We start from the raw sequence: 16881 nt of genomic DNA, 5'->3' as shown, positions 1-16881 counted from the left end.
TTGGTTAATGACATGTTAATGATGTAGAATGATATAAATTAGCATCACATGCTGCACAGTAACTTCTGAGGCTTCATCTTTATTGAGTCTGTTAAATCAAAATACTACAGTGAGTCAGAAAACCACAAAGAATGAAAAGAAATTAGACAACATGGATCAAACAGATTTGTATTCAGTGTTTTATTATTATTCCACATTGTAAAAACATGTTACAGTCTTCTCATTGTGGCCTTGGAGCAGCCCCCTGCTTACTGTAGAACAGCAGTAACTCCTGCAGTATTACTGTAGTACAGCAGTAACTCCTGCAGTATTACAGTGAAGTGTTCCACATCCCAGTGAAGCAGAGCAGAAAACATGATGACAATCTTAATCAAATGTCTGAGATTTTTCACTACTTATATGTAAAACAGGTTGAATAATGAAGCAGTGAAATGAAAGACTTTTCCTGTTGCTGCTGAATGTAGTGGTGTGACTTTGTATTGTGGGTCAGGCTGTTTCCATCTGCTGCACCGTCTCCTGCACAACCTCCAGCTTTAAGGGGACTACTCTCTCTGTCAGGACCGGTGTCGTGCCTGGACGATATCTGTATTTCATTTTCCTAGAAGATAGATGGATAGACAGACTTTTACAGAATGAAAATATAAACTCAGACTTTCATTTGGGTCAACATAAAAACTCACTAAAAGAATGAGTCCAGAGAACAGATCTTGATTAAAGTCATACCTGCTGTCCTTGTACTCTGACTCCTGGTAGGGCCTGATGTAGTCCACTCCTTGTCTGGTGATCACACAGATGTCGATGTTGTTGCCTGAGCCGAGGTCACTCATGATTCCTGCGTGGATGGCAGCACGCACCAGCTCCTTGGCTTTCTCCAGCTGAAAGAGTTAGGAAAAATTATGGGACTGATGGAGAGAGGGGCAAACACAGACATACAGAACATGAAGGAGGAAACACTCTTCAGTTTTAAAATCCAGTTCCATCTTTTCCCAAATGCCTGCACACTCTTAGCTTTTCTATTTGGTAACAGACAGAATGATTAGGGAGAAGAATTGTTTTTAACTATTTGCATAATATAGAGGCATATTTGGTCTTTACCACTGTGATACTGCAATTATTCAGTTAAAAGTAAGTCAGATAGTTTTGTGATTGTGTCTAAATAAAGGCAACATACAATAATTGTCACAGTATGTAACGACAGTTGTCCAGGTGGCATACCTCCAGATCGGGTTTGAACCCGTCCTCTAAAATCCCAAGAGCAGCCAGATCACCTGATCCTGCATGAACACACAGTAAAACCACCTGAAACACAGACTGGATGTGGTCTGAGAGTGAATAAGATTCAGCAAATTCAAATCTGTAATGAAAAACCTAAACCTATAATTCATATACATAAAATTTTGAATAACACACTTTTTTATACACTTTAATATAATATATTGGTGCTAATCAGCCCTGTAAACTGCTGTTTCACACACATTTTATGAACAAAATAAAACATTTGAAGCTTAAAAACAAGACCTGAAAAGAAACACCCGCAAACACTCATAGAACAGTGTTGTATCACCTACCCATTGCAAGGTAAGGCACCTTATTTACACTCCCATATGGCCCCACTGTGTACAGGTGGTTCCCAGTGCAATCTACTCCTCCCAGTATAAGATTGGCACCAATTTGTCCATGATACCTGAGGGTCACAGAGATTAAACAAAGGAAGTCTGATAAACTGTGAGTTTAAAGAATATGACAGCAACTTTAAAATCTTTAATCTTATCTCATGTATAATTCATTCACACACACACACACGCATGCACGCACACACACACACACACGCACACACACACACCTGGATACAGGTGCATGTGCAACACAAACCTGTACAACATATCCTGTAGTATGTTGACGGCCATGACAACGCGCGGGTTCCTCCCACTGTTCAGAGAGAAGATGGTGAGGTTGGAGGAGAGAAGCTCGGTGGTCTTCTCTGTATCTGCTGCTGTACCTGCTCCACAACAACTAGACAGAGAGAGAGAAGAATTACTGACATGAGAGAAAAGAAACAGCAAAGCGAGGGGTCAAAGATTTAAGAGAAGATAGAAAACTAAAGCTATGGCTTCTTTCTTAAGCCACTATTTTGAATCATCATCACAGAATGATAATAATGAGAGTATGTGAAGATATATTTCTTCTATCTAATGAGACTTACTATATATTTGGAGCAATGTAATGGATCTTGGAGCACATCTTGTCGGCCACCACTTCACTGGAGGTAGCTCTTGTGTCTGCTCCCAGTACCACTCCATCCTGCACCAACATAACAAAGACTGTTAGTCAGATTATATTTATGTGCCTGATAAAGAAATTACTTCATTCTAAAACTGCTGCCCTTTGGGAAACTGGGCCCTTGGAAAAGGCACCAAAACCCCAGTTGGTGCAGTGGAGCTGACCAGTCAGCAGAGGTGGATAACTGTGGGTGAACTGGGAAATTCTTTCATGAAAATGTGTGCAACTGCATGAATAACAGACGTGTTGCTGAGATATATACGACACATAGAATTAGTAGGATTAGTAGTTCCATTACATATAATAACTGAAAGGACTGTGCCTGTATGTTTTAACCCATTTACCTCAGCTGTGGACATTTCACCATATTGCTGACCGTCTTCCAATGCACATACAATCATGAGTAATTATATACATTTCATAACTTCCAGGCAACCATTTATGTAACCATGGAAATTAGCTACAGACATTTTAAACTAATTTTACAAAGTTCATCCATCAGAGTGGACATTCATTTTATTTATTTCTTTTGTCAAAGTCCCTGTTGTGTTCTGTGATGCTCCAGGAAACATTTACTGTATGACCTGTCTGCTAAACAACATTTTAAAAGGAAGAAACATCCAAATTCACAATAATGTGTTTGCAGAGTCCATTGGGTTGGGACATTTGAGTTGTTTGTGTTCTGGTGTGCTTTGATAAACAATGTGATCCATGTACAACTCTGTCAGTGCAGTTCACACAGCTGTACACTTGCCTTGAACACCACTCCTGCTATGGTTGTGCCTGTTTTCAGGGGTTTAGGTGCCTTTCCTTCAAACAGACCCTCCAAAGCAGCATTTCTAGAGAAGCGGGGAGAGAGAGGAAGGTGGAGCGGGATCAACTCATGAAAACATACTGTATTTATAATAACCATAAACACATTTTCACTGTATTGTTCTTTGATTAAACGGATAAACACGCAGGAAAAATTTACTTTCACTTTTGATCCTTTGATGAAAGCTCAGTGTAAACGGAACTTACATTTCATTTTAGTTTTTACTGATTCAGTCTGATGCTCTGAAGTCATAAAAAGAAGCTCATACCTCGATGCGTTGTCGAAGTTAAACCCAGCTGCAGGAGTTTCCAGGACATTTGATAGCGCCATAGTTGATCAGAGCGCGGCTTGTCTGCGCGTCTCAGTGCGCCTGAGGTCGCTGTTCCGAGCGTCACCTCTGCTTCCTCTCTTTCGATTTTGGAGTGAAAATGGAGAAACACCGCACGGACTCACAAGTCAAAGGAGTCAGCACAGGGGTGAGTAAATCCGGATCGGTTTACCTGTACCTGTTTCTACTCATGCAGCACCAAAGCCTATTACGCTTAAAATGACCAATAACCGGTTTGGCGCGTGAGCAGGTGATGCTGTACCTGAACAGTAACTTAGTAACACGGTGAAACTAAATCCACTGGATATTCCAGATGTTTCCGTGTTTGTAAATGTTTACGTGTTGTCTTTGAATAAGTTTATTCTTTATGTTTCTACAAAGAAAACGACGGTTACACTTTCATTTTAAGTGAAGGAAAACAAAAAAATCCACCCCTTCACAGAACTCTAAATCCCAGAATTCATAGCGTCGTTTCGTCTGCATGAACGAACATGAAGTCATAACAAAGAAGTGTGCCCGTGGTGCTATATTATCCATTGTTATATGTTTCTTCTGTCGTATTTGACTAAACATACCTACGTTTACAATACTGGAGAACCACAGAGTACCAACTTTCGCGCTCTCCTCCTTCCTCCTCTCTCCTCCTCCCTCCTCCCTCAGACCACCATCCTGGCTGCCGTTTTTGATGGAGGGGTCGTGATTGGTTCAGATTCCAGGGCTTCAATTGGAGGGTGAGGATGTTTTGAGACGAGAATTAAACTCAGGAACAAAACTGTGCACAAGTAGGGTGATGAATTTATATAGAAATTTCTTCAGTCTCATCAACCACTCAAAGTTCTTTACACTGCAAGTCACATTCACCCATTCACGCACACATTCATACAGCATTCTATGCATCCACTGCTTTATTAACACACACACACACCAACTGATCTTTAGAAGCAGGAAAATGTTTTACAAGGTAAGTGTATGATCATAATTTCCCAGAACTTATTGTTTGATTAAGCTCAGTTACTTTTGTCTATTAAGCTTGTTAATTTTATTCTGCACACTGAGCAGTTTCAACCTGAGTGTGAGGACTGTGTTTGGTTAAATGGTGAATAGTGGATAGTGCATAACTACATTGCTGATTTAGAAGCATGCGTGGAACCTCCTTCCTACATTATGATGGGTTTGTGGGTCTGTTAACTTGAGAGAGAAATGTTGGACACTTAGCTGTACTTCTGAACCAGCAGGAGAAAACAATGAACTGTGGCTCCACCAGTGGCAGGAGGAACTAAACCAGTAAATCAGTCTGTGCAGACACGTCCTAACCATTGTCTGTAACAATTGGCTTAATGATAACAGTTAATAACCACAGATTTAACAACCTCTCCTGCAAATGTGTGTCTCTGATAGGTCTCTCTGAATTACAGCTTTGTTCATTCTCCTCCTCTCTTCAGGGAATATGTAGCATCTAAGACCATCAATAAGGTGATTCAGGTTCATGACCGGATCTTCTGCTGCATCGCTGGTTCACTTGCAGACGCTCAGGCCGTCACCAAGGCTGCTATATTCCACCTGTCCTTCCACAGGTGCCACACACACACACACACACACACAAAAAAAAAAAAAAAAAAAAAAATATTTGCACATATTACACAGGTATGCAAACATGACATATAGTATGTACGTGTTCGCACAACTTATTTTCACACCACACTTCACACTGATATATTTTAAAGATTATTAGATTCAAAGTCTCTTCTATTTAATAGAGTACAAACTACAAACTGAACTCCCCTGATCTTTGTTGATTCCTCCTAACCCACAGCATCCAGATGGAGACCCCTCCACTGGTGATAGCAGCAGCATCAGTGCTGAAGGAACTGTGTTACAAAAACAAAGAGGAGCTGCAGGCCGGCTTCATCACAGCAGGCTGGGACAGGAAGAAAGGACCACAGGTAGGTAGTGGTTGTGAAGACAGTTAAACAACAGAGAACCAGTGATGATCACAGTATTTAGTGAGTCCACCTTTCTGCATACAGCTGTACTACTGATATTCTCCCTCTTTCGTCAGGTGTACGTTGTGTCTCTAGGTGGGATGTTGATCAGTCAGCCTGTTACAATCGGTGGCTCAGGCAGCACTTACATCTACGGCTACATTGACGCCAAATACAAACCCAACATGAGCAGAGAGGAATGCCTGCAGTTTGCCACTAACGGTACTGTCATACAGTTTTTACTTATGTACACAAACTCAAATGCATTTGCACTTGTTTTGTCAGGATGTTCATGACTTTGATTTGAAAATGTCTTGGGGGAAATTCTGTTTGTTTGAATGTGGATGAGGTTGTAGCAGAAAACAAGGACGGATACAGATCTTTTGGTTTTCCATGAATTTCATCAGTTCCATATTCAGACTTCAACAGCATTTGGAGTTTGCTCATTGTCAACACATATGAAAAAAGAAGTATGAAATTTTACCTAATATGAAAGGTTTGGTTTATAATTAGAGGACTTAGAGGGGTTAAGACTTAATGGATGTTTATGTTTTTACATATACTCTCTAAGGATCTCCAGTGTTGCATGAGCCTCTGTCATGAAAAGAAAGCTTCTGTTTGCTCTCAGGGGAAAGAGTTAGGTGGAAGTTGGTTTTTAAACACAATTAAATGTTTGTAGGTGACTCAGTAGTTGTAGTCAGGAGCTGTATAAATGTCATATTGATGCTTGTTCACAGCATATTTCTCCTGCTTTTTGTTGTTCCTGTCTATTTTCCTTCCTCTGCCCTCCCCTTACTTCATCCCTCTGTTCCTGTGCTCACAGCTCTTGCTTTGGCCATGGGCAGAGACAACGTCAGCGGGGGCGTGGCCCACCTGGTGGTGATCACGGAAACGGGGGTGGAGCATGTGGTTGTTCCTGGCAACAAGCTGCCCAAGTTCCATGATGAGTGACCAACTTCAAACCACCACTGGAATTTAGATTTTATTTTTAATTATGGAATAATTATTTGAATTCCCTGTGAAACCGTTCCTCTCTGATTTGCTCTGTTGGACAGAGATGAAACCAGCAGCACATATGCACTCACCAAGAACAAGAGAGACATTTGACAAATGAGTTCATGAAAAATTTGTGATCATACGTAATTTGTAAACTCTAGTTTTTGCCATGCTGTGAAATTCCATTATCAACTCCATCAAACAAACTTGCCATGGTCCAAATCACGTTTTGTGTTGTTTTTTAACATAAGGAAATATGTGGAAAATGAAAATAAAAAACTTTCCAAAACATGATAATTGTTCTTGCTTCTTTCTTTATTTCAGCTCAGTGCTTTAACACATCTTCAGGTATCTGTGATGTGTTCTGTAAATTCCCGTCCTTCATTTTATTTAGTGTTTCGGGGCAGTGTAATGCCTTAGAGGCAGTTGGTAACGCACCATTAGAAACACACAGTGCTCACTGAGGTGAAATGTGCGGAGCTCTGACTGGTTTACGGCTCGTTGCAGAGGAGGAACCGTTTAACTTTCAATTTCGATTGAATTCAGGAAAACATGGAGTCCGTCTGATGTTTGATTGTAGAACTGATTTTGGTGAACTAACCAAGAAACCGACTCGAAAACTGTTTTACGACATTAAAGAAAGTTTCCAGCAACAAGGAAACAACATAAAACCGGGACTGCTCGACTGAACCTGTCGGTTTACGTCCGGTGCCTCGTTTTCTTCCTGGCCGTCTCAGTGTTGTTGTTACCGGAGTCTGTGCAGCGCATCAACATGTTGGGAGAGACGGGACCTGAGTGGTTGTCTGAAGAGGTGAAAACCGGGGTGAGTATAAGATTATCAACGTCTCTGACAGACCCGGTGGCCTGTTGGTGTGCGCGCCGCGGCTCATCTGTACCGCTGGGCCACTTGACCGTCTCGGAAATGCGCAGTTAGTTGTGATAATAGCTTTCTCCTGTTTACAGACAACCATTATTGCCATAGAGTTTGATGGAGGGGTCGTGCTGGGGTCTGACTCCCGCGTGTCTGCGGGGTAAGTTAGTGTGTGTGTATGAGCATGCGTAAACGTGTGTGTGCAGGCTCTGTGTTTCCAGTTCATAATACTGTGTTAAGAAGCTTCTCATGCATTACAGCCTAAAATCCTTCCACCTCTCCACCTTTCCTTACCTACAGTACATCTTCTTCTTTTCCCTCTGTATCGACTTCTCCACCCAACAATCACACACACTTTCCCTCTGCATCCCTCCATCCAGAGCGTCAGTGGTGAACAGGGTGATGAACAAACTGTCTCCCCTCCATGACAAGATCTACTGTGCTCTGTCAGGATCTGCAGCAGATGCTCAGACCATTGCTGAGATAGTCAACTACCAGCTGGACGTTCACAGGTAAATACACAGACGGTCTTATTACTTTTTTAATATCACATAATGCCAAGGTGTAGTCTAACTCTGACTGGAGGAGCCCTCCTGATTCCTGCAAGCTAAAAACTAGCAAGGAGTTATATTTTTTCCTATTTGATGTTTTAGTCCTGTTACTGCAGCTATTGCTGCTTTCTTATTGTTCTTGTTCCTCCTGCTCTCGCTGTCCGGTCGCAGAGGGCCGCCCACCACGATCCTGTTCATGGTTCCTACCTGTTAAAAGTTTTTCCTTGCTACTGTTGCCAAGTACTTGCTCACTCATGAGGGAAAGGTCTTTGTAAATAACATTATAAAGAGTATGGTCTAGACCTGCTCTATATGAAAAGTGCCCTGAGGTAACCTTTGTTATGATTCAGTGACTTGACTCAACCTGAGATATCAGTGTTGTATTGGCCTTCAAAAGTGTTCATGGGTATAAATCACAATGCACAGCTGCTTTTGTCTTTTTCTCTTTATGGAGGAATCTGTAACATGTAATTTGTTTTTTACATCTTCTCCTGTCAGTATTGAGATAGGTGAGGACCCCCAGGTTCGCTCAGCTGCTACTCTGGTACGAAACATCTCATACAAGTACAAGGAGGAGCTGTCTGCGCATCTCATTGTGGCCGGTTGGGACAGAAGAGATGGAGGGCAGGTCAGTTATCAGGTGTAGATAGATGGCTGCAGTCTGGAGGGAAGAACTCAAGCTTTAAATAAGAACGAAAATAATATGAATGTTGTCACAGTTAATGTTTTGATAGAGGAGCTGCTAATTCTTTTTCCTTGAAAAAGATCTTCTCTGTCCAACACAGTTGATGTTAAAGGTGTCTGCACAGAATTACAGCCTGTCCTTTTGCCCTTTGACCTCTCCCAGGTCTTTGCAACCCTGAGTGGTCTCCTGACGAGGCAGCCTTTTGCAGTCGGTGGCTCTGGCAGTTCATATGTTTATGGGTTTGTTGATGCTGAGTATCGCAGGGGCATGAGGAAGGAGGAGTGCCAGCAGTTTGTTGTCAACAGTAAGTTCTGTTTTTCCAAAGCTCCTTTTGGTCAAAGCTTTTTGTTGTCACAGCTTTAGTTTTTTGTCTTATAAAAATGAACCAACGCTTTTTGCTGACTCTCTTGTTCATTCTTTCTTGTAGCTCTGTCTTTGGCAATGAACCGTGACGGCTCCAGTGGCGGCGTGGCCTACATCGTCACCATCGACGAACACAGCACAGAGGAGAAAGTCGTTCTAGGAAATGACTTACCCACCTTCTTTGATCAGTGATCAACATGTAGCTTTGTCATCTGTAGTGTGCCACTGTGGTGCAAAATGCAATTAGGTATTTGTTTTCACGATTTGTGTTCACAGTAGCCATGGCTCATTTTTTGACACACCAACTTCTTACATGTCAAATAACTCAGCTTGTAAACTGAAATATACTGGAATGTATACACATTACTAATAATTATAATAAAAGGGAAAAAAACCTGCACCCAAGGCTTTTTCAAGTTTGATATCTGGTAGCTATTGTGTTGGTGCATACACAGACAAAATAGTCCCACTCTGAAATGTAGTCCCACAGACACACTCCCACATTGTGTCTAACATCAGCAGCTGTCTGAGTGAGATACGCAGTCTGACAAACATTTCACCACAATGTGAAAATCACAGCGCTAACACCCCTAAAGGAATATGTCACTCATCAGTGTTATAAGCTTTACTTTCTGATTTTTCTCCTGGTCAGTAAGTGTTTTTATGTCCTGAGGGAGAACCCTGTCTCAGACACAGTGAGCATGACAACTGCAGTTTTCATCCAGGACAATGATGTGGTTAGTTAGCTGGAAGAAGATGATGATGATGATACTAATAACTAGTAATAGTTAACATGTGTAACCACTCAGTTTAAGCTCCCAGTCCTACGTCAGGTTTTCATTCTGTGCTCTGCAGTTAGTGTTTCAGGGAAACCCCTGGTCCCGGCAGAAAACGAAACTGAAAGTGGATGAAAACTAAAACACTGGTCCCTCGGCAGAGAGAGTCATACGAGGACAGCTGTCGCTGGAAAATGGCAGACAGTGCACCAACCACCATCCGCAAAGTCGTTTCCTTGGCTTTAGCAGTTTGTGTAGACCTGTCCTTGTTTTACGCATCGGGGTTTGTAGTGACGCACAGCGTCTTTGGACATCATGTCCGTCTCTGGATTTCTGCGGCTCTCCGGTGCTTAGCACTAACTGCTGTATGTCTGCTGACCCTCGGAGACATCAAACCGTTGCTAATTCGCTTAATAACAGCGCACAGTCTGCTGCCCGCGGTGTTTGAGACGGGAAGCCAGGCGCTCTACCATGAGGAGGGCCAGTGTGGCCACACGGTGGATGTGCGCTGCTGGCTGCTGTGCACCGGAGCGTCGCTGGCTGCTGCACTGTTCTGGGAGATCACCATCCCGGACACAGACGAAGCGGCCGCCGGCAAAGAGAGAAAGCAGAAGGCCAGAGTGCTGTTTGTGAGAGTCCTCCGCCTGTACAGACCCGACTGTCACCTGCTGATCGGAGGCTTTGTTTTCTTATCGCTGGCCGTTATCTGTAAGTAGGGGATGATTTATGTGTGTTGCAAAGAACGTGGTAATAATGCGAAGGAAATGGTGCACACTGATGATGATAACGTCTGATTCTCGGCTATGAACACACAGTTTTTCAGTTTGATTGAATTTTTTTAAGCATTATTTGCACGTTTATAAATTGTCTGCTCTTGGTGGAAACAGAACTACATTCATGATAATCAGCTCATGTATCTCCAGCTCTGTATGTGTCTGATGATGTGTACCTGTGTGTGTCTTTCCTCAGGTGAGATGTTCATCCCCTTCTACACTGGGAGAGTCATTGACATCTTGGGTGGTCAGTACCACCCGAATGAATTTATATCTGCACTACTCTTCATGGGCCTGTATTCTCTGGGGAGGTATGGGACAGTGTTTCCCTCCACAGTCACAGTCTCCATCAGTCAGCATGTGCCCGTGGCTCATTGTTAACATCTAACTGATTTTCTCTTTGGTTGATCAGCTCAGTGAGTGCAGGCTGCAGAGGGGGCCTGTTACTTTGTGCCATCAGTGCCTTCACATGCAGAGTGAAAGTCAAGCTGTTTGAGGCTTTGACCAAACAGGAAATTGGATTCTTTGAGACCATAAAGACAGGTAAGGTTCTTACAAGGCAACATGCAGTTACACTGAATAATTGTTCAGTGCACATGAAGGACAGAAGGGGTCAGGTTGAGATCAATGACAGAACAAGAAAAGGCATTTCAGGACCAAACGAGACAGTGCAGGACAGGACAGGGCAAGACAATGCATATTGGACAGGACAGGTCAAGGTAAACATAATAAGACAGACAGAATAAAAGAAACAGGACAGAAGAAAATATAATTCATATTCATTTTCTTTGTAGGTGAAATCACATCGAGGTTGTCTAAAGACACCACCCTGATGGGAAGAACAGTGTGCTTGAATGTCAACGTGCTGCTGAGGACGTTCATCAAGACGTTGGGCATGATCTCCCTGATGATGAATCTGTCATGGAAACTCACATTCCTGGTGTTGATGGAGACGCCCATCACTGGCCTCATTCAGAACATCTATGACACACACTACCAGGTAAATACAGGTTAATACAAAATGTTGAATTAACACTATCCACAGACTCACAACTAATTCAGCTAAAGTTAAATTTTGCTGAGGTACTCAGTCTCCCTCTTTTTCATTCTTTCCTCAGAGGCTGTCCCTGGCAATGCAGGACTCGATGGCTTTGGCAAATGAAGCAGTGAGTGAAGTAGTATCCGGTATTCGTGTGGTACGGAGCTTTAACACAGAAAAACATGAGGCGCGTCGCTACAATAACCGCCTGATGGACACACATGTCCTCAAGACCCGTCGGGACATTGTCACAGCTGTTTACCTGCTCGCGCGGAGGGTGAGAAGTTTGTAATAGTTTATAAAACAGGTTTTTTTGGAAATCAGGTAGTTTTTAGCTTTTTGTTTTTATCAGTGCATTTTACCTCATTTAACAGTGTTTGTTACTTTGTGTGTGTGTGTGTGTGTAACCCTGTCTACAGCTAACAGGGTTGGTCATGCAGGTCGTCATGTTGTACTACGGCAGGCTGTTCATCCAGAGTGGACAGATGACCACAGGCAACCTGGTTTCCTTCATCCTCTACCAGTCAAACCTCGGAGATGACATAAGGGTATATAATATAATATAGAGATTTATATTTAACATATTACAATTCTGATTCCTGGGCTCTCTGTAAATGAAGACGTGTTGTTAAGTGATCAATTTACCAACCTTGTCCTATGACTGCCATCTTCCAGACACTCACTTACATCTTCGGTGACATGCTGAACTCTGTGGGGGCTGCTGGGAAAGTGTTTGAATACCTGGACCGAAAACCTCAGGTCAGCACAGACGGAAAACTCAAACCTGATCAGCTGACAGGACACGTCAACTTCCACTGTCTCAACTTCGCCTATCCTGCAAACCCCAGCAAAACAGTGCTGCAGGTGAGATCTCAACTCCAGGTAGACCAGGGGAGAGTTTGTGGTTTCAGTTCCAGCAGGTCAGAAAATAAATTTAAATAAATAGCGGAAAAAAACATTTCCCCTGCAAGTATTTAGAGTTACCCTAACAATTATATTCTCCTTGACTCAGGATTTCTCTTTGGAGCTGAAGCCGGGTCAGATGACGGCACTGGTGGGTCCGTCTGGAGAAGGAAAAAGCACCTGTGTGAGTCTGCTGGAGCGATTCTACGAGCCACAGGACGGAGAAATACTGCTGGATAACAAACCACTGAAATCCTATGACCACAGTTACCTCCACAAGAAGGTAAATAATCATTAGATCTTTTTTTTTTTTTTTTTTAGGTGGACCTGGAGTCTTAAAGAACTTTTCATCAGCGGAGATGAAAATGATGGCATTTGGCAGGTGCTACAACAAAATTAATGAAAATCACCTTTAACCTTGCCGCCTGGTTAGCTCAGTTGGTAGAGCATGAGACTCAATCTCTCAGGGTCGTGGGTTTGAATCCCACTCTGGGTGGCACCACCTCCCATGGGCTCACCACCCATGGAGGTGCCATAGGCCTTCGGTGCATTGTGAATTGGGTGGGCTGCCCCCGCGACCTGGGCCTGGACCCAGATAAGCGGCAGATGATGACATGATGACCTTTAACCTCAGAATTTGGAGGAAAAAAGTTAGATTCTAAAAATTGTGTGTCTTTAGATTTGAATTATAAATCCAATTGTATAGAATGTTGTGTTAATTTCTTTTTGCAACACGTGTTATTCATGTGTTTAACAGGTTGCAGTGGTGAGCCAGGACCCTGTGCTCTTCTCTGGCACCGTTAGAGACAACATCGCCTACGGGCTCGCTGACTGCTCATTGGATGAGATCCAGGAAGCAGCACGCAAAGCCAACGCTCATGACTTCATCAAGCAGCTGGAGAAAGGTTACGATACAGGTAAACTGTTTTAACTGCCCCTCACGCTGTTTCACACGGCTGAGCACTTTCATAAAGACCTGCTTCGGTTGTTAGAAGAAGGTTGGGCGAATAAAGAAAAGCAAGCCTGAAGATGGGAAAAAGTGGGTTTTCAGCTTTACACCTTTAACTTCACTTTGGTCTGATTTCATAATATTGACCGTTTGTCAGAGGTGGGAGAGGGAGGCGGCCAGTTATCCAAGAGCGAGAAGCAGCGGATCGCCATCGCTCGAGCCCTGGTCAGGCAGCCTCAGGTCCTCATTCTGGACGAAATAACCAGCTCTCTGGACACAGAGAGTGAAAATAAGGTACAGTACATCGCAACTTCTGAAACTGTGGTGTCCTATTGTGCACCCTCCCCCAGACCAGAAGCCTCTAGGTTTGTGTTTCAAACAGGTCCGATACAATGAGTTAAATAAATAGTGAATAAACACACTGGTATCTCAGATTAGCAGATTAGGTCAGTCAAATGTGTAAACAATATGTCTTTCACTGTATGATAGAAATAAACATAGTCATGGCAAACTGAATTTTTATGAACAATCTTTAACATATGATATAATCCATGTGACAAATTTAGCCTGTCTTAATGACATCTTGATCTCCGTAGTTCTACATGTGTGCTCTGACTCTCGACTCTGCACAGGTCCAGCAGGCCCTGGCTCGCTGCCCCAACCAGACCCTTCTGGTCATCGCTCACAAGCTGAAGACCATTGAGAAAGCAGATCAGATTGTTGTGATTGGTGGTGGCAAAGTTGAGGAGCGAGGGACTCATCAGGAGCTGATGGACAGGAAGGGAAGCTACTACAAACTGGTCAACAGGCTCTTCACTGAGAGCAACCCGGCCCTGTGAAACTCTGCTGTCACAGAACACATGTTGTATATTGTGAGAGAACTGTTCTGTATGACTGTGCTGCATGTGTTTGACCGCAGGACCAAAAGCAGCTAACCTCATGAAAATGTGTGATAACAAGCTGGTGTTTCTGTAAATATTAAATTCTGATTGTCTGAAAAAATAGTGAAAATCAATCCTCGTTTTTTTTAAAAGGTTTCTGTATTTTAAAAATGCACCGTGCACTATACATCTATTCTTATTTATTTTGTAGGTGCTTGAAATTATGTCACTTATTGTAAATATTGTATTGTAAATTTAATCTAATTAAACTTGTAGGTGAAACATTTTAATGCATATGTCCTCTATTTAATTTTTCCATTTCATGTCTTTGTATTTGGTCACACTTCCTGAATAAAGGTTTGGTGTGACAACACACAGTTACACCATAAATCTTTATTTATGATTAGAGAGGCCAAAGGTTGCTTTCTGTGTCTGTTCCAAATAAAAGATCAACAGCATCAGGCATTTTGAGTCAGAGTCAGTGGCCTCGCTTGACTCCAGAACGTCAGTCAAACTTCATCTGAATGTGTTGGTTTACGTGTCGCATGTTTATGTCCTTTCACCAAATCCATTCATAGACATGGAGAACAAAGGCTTCTGTCAGCATGAGAACATCAGCATCACCAACACCGGATTTGCCCCACACAGAGTGAAATAGTAAATGAGATGACAAAGAGTGCATTTTCTAAACGCTGCTACATGGATGCAGTGACTATAAAAGCTACTCCAAAATAAAAGCAGAGAGCAGTGTATTATAGGATGGAAAGAAGGGAAACACTACTTTGATTAAAAACACGATTAAAGTAAATGATTCAAGCTTTACTGGGCATGATAATTACAAATGTGTTGTACTAGTCAGTTGATTTAGGCCTCTGGGTTTTTTTTGATCACATATCGGTGTCTATTGTGTGTTTCGTATTTCTGGTTTGAAGCCACCTGACTGCATTTTGATGCAGTGCATGAAAACACAGGAGGTTAGGGTTGGGTTTTATTGTTTGAGCTGACCTGGAAAGTCCCCGACAACTAACACTGTGTGTTTTTTTTTCAGGCTGTGAGGCTTTTTGGAAAGTTGCCTGGTGACACATGCCATAAACACCAATGGCACAGCGAAGTTGTTGGTAGCACAACGTCAAAACACCACCCCCTCTATCGGCTCAGTTTAGGCATGTTTGGCGCCATTTTGTCAAGACGTCTGTGCGTCCACAAAATGGTGACTGAAGTCACGTGCCTCACACAGGTCAGGTACTTATTTTTCCGGAAGTTTTTTTATACTTCATGTGTCCCGGGTCAGGTTTAGGAACAGACATGTTATTTTTGTCTCTTTCTTAAATTGATATTCCACTGCACAGCTGTACTGTATCTAAGGGTGCGTGTAAAAATATGGGTGTATGATATGAGCAGTTTGGGCTCATTAGGGGGATTTTGAAATCCCCCTAATGAACTAATAAAATACACAGTGTTCAAGTAAAAAAAAATTCATTGTTCACATCTGATATAGTGACTCATCGGGAAACTTGGCTGCTTCCCATCAGCAGTCTTGTGCTACCTGCGGGTCACAAAGGCAGGAGTGCTCATGGCTGAAATGCAAAGTTGCCGCCATCTTAGGTTGAACCTAAATACAAAATGTCCGACAGCAGGTACAGAAAACGTGGGGTATTAAGCCAAATAAAAAAATGATATAGTGAACCTGTGGCTGCATCTTTCAATGTCATGTAACAGAAAAGAGTCATCCTCATGCTTACTTTAACATCACGGTGCACCTATAAACCCTGCACGTGTCTGTGTGTCTTTGGACATGTGTAGGTGCTGAGAAGCTTTTGCCAAACCAGTTGCACCACAGCACCTTACCAAGCAGCCGAGCTGGAAAGTCCCTTCTCTTTTTTCTTTCACTTTCTTTCTTAATCATGTTGATCTGCTGTCTCACTCAGCCAAACGACAGCCAAACCCAAAGTCTTGTGACTGAAAGCATTCTGCTTTTCATACTCTCCCAGCTTGTAGGTTGTAATAGTTTTCACAGTTGTCACTGTGATATGTTTGATATGTAGTTAGATGCACTATATCATACTGGACCCTGAGACAGCACAATTGGCTTTTGATGGAGATTTTTGCAGTAAACCTGTTCCCTTTCAATTGCAAGATATTCTGTCCTTCAGCCAGACTTTGATAGATTATTTAACATCAGGTTTTATCAGGTGCCAGAGGGTCAGGTATCCTGCAATTGTTTAGTTTCCCTCCACTCTCCTACAGCTGCTTCAGCTAATGAGTTGTGAAAACGTGTACCTTGCTTAGGTTAAAGTGATAACTTTGGAAATAGCTCACTGTATATTCTGTATTGTGTTTTCTGACACTTAAGATGGTTGGTACAATAACAAACAGAGGATTATTATAAGTGTATGTCCTGCTGTGATTCGAAAGTGAGTAGAAAGAAACAGAGTCACTTGACAGATTAGCTTCACTGTAACATACTTGCTTCTCTTTGCCTCTATAAACCAAAAGTAAAAAAAAGGAACTGACGCAGCATAAAGCACAACAAAAATGACACCAGTGTAGCTTCTCCTCATCTCACCTCATTTTGTTTGACGGACATTTGGAAATTGAGTGAAACAGAACAGAATAGAATTGCATTATAAAATCCAAAAAATCATGGGCAATTACTGATTTTGGACAATACTGTGATTCTGATAAGTCAG

General features: G+C 42.4%; 4 protein-coding genes across 4 annotated transcripts; 3 read left to right on the top strand and 1 right to left on the bottom strand.

Annotated features, from left to right (window-relative positions):
* Positions 1 to 225: 225 nt before the first annotated feature.
* psmb13a (proteasome 20S subunit beta 13a) lies at positions 226 to 3502 on the bottom strand. Its single transcript, XM_041053531.1, has 8 exons — positions 3363 to 3502; positions 3035 to 3119; positions 2204 to 2301; positions 1873 to 2013; positions 1569 to 1684; positions 1216 to 1274; positions 724 to 875; positions 226 to 598 (listed from the first exon to the last, which is right to left on the bottom strand). The coding sequence occupies exons 1-8, from the start codon at positions 3422 to 3424 to the stop codon at positions 487 to 489; spliced, it is 825 nt and encodes a 274-aa protein (XP_040909465.1). The 5' UTR covers positions 3425 to 3502; the 3' UTR covers positions 226 to 486.
* psmb12 (proteasome 20S subunit beta 12) lies at positions 3432 to 6692 on the top strand. Its single transcript, XM_041053535.1, has 6 exons — positions 3432 to 3570; positions 4083 to 4153; positions 4865 to 4996; positions 5236 to 5365; positions 5482 to 5626; positions 6228 to 6692. The coding sequence occupies exons 1-6, from the start codon at positions 3523 to 3525 to the stop codon at positions 6353 to 6355; spliced, it is 654 nt and encodes a 217-aa protein (XP_040909469.1). The 5' UTR covers positions 3432 to 3522; the 3' UTR covers positions 6356 to 6692.
* Positions 6693 to 6875: 183 nt separating this feature from the next.
* psmb9a (proteasome 20S subunit beta 9a) lies at positions 6876 to 9270 on the top strand. Its single transcript, XM_041053536.1, has 6 exons — positions 6876 to 7223; positions 7364 to 7431; positions 7652 to 7783; positions 8321 to 8450; positions 8670 to 8811; positions 8935 to 9270. Exons 1-6 carry the CDS (start codon positions 7173 to 7175, stop codon positions 9060 to 9062), a joined length of 651 nt encoding a protein of 216 aa, XP_040909470.1. The 5' UTR covers positions 6876 to 7172; the 3' UTR covers positions 9063 to 9270.
* A 514-nt stretch (positions 9271 to 9784) lies between these two features.
* Positions 9785 to 14483, top strand: tap2a (transporter associated with antigen processing, subunit type a). Its single transcript, XM_041053476.1, has 11 exons — positions 9785 to 10354; positions 10616 to 10730; positions 10832 to 10962; positions 11214 to 11419; positions 11538 to 11735; positions 11878 to 12006; positions 12134 to 12322; positions 12471 to 12644; positions 13119 to 13278; positions 13468 to 13604; positions 13943 to 14483. Exons 1-11 carry the CDS (start codon positions 9841 to 9843, stop codon positions 14147 to 14149), a joined length of 2160 nt encoding a protein of 719 aa, XP_040909410.1. The 5' UTR covers positions 9785 to 9840; the 3' UTR covers positions 14150 to 14483.
* The last annotated feature ends 2398 nt before the right edge of the window (positions 14484 to 16881 follow it).

The sequence above is a fragment of the Toxotes jaculatrix genome, chromosome 13 (genome assembly GCF_017976425.1).
Source record: "Toxotes jaculatrix isolate fToxJac2 chromosome 13, fToxJac2.pri, whole genome shotgun sequence".
In the NCBI taxonomy this organism is placed as follows: domain Eukaryota; kingdom Metazoa; phylum Chordata; class Actinopteri; family Toxotidae; genus Toxotes; species Toxotes jaculatrix.
Note: the sequence above shows the minus strand (reverse complement) of the source record. Positions and strands in the feature narration are given on the sequence as shown.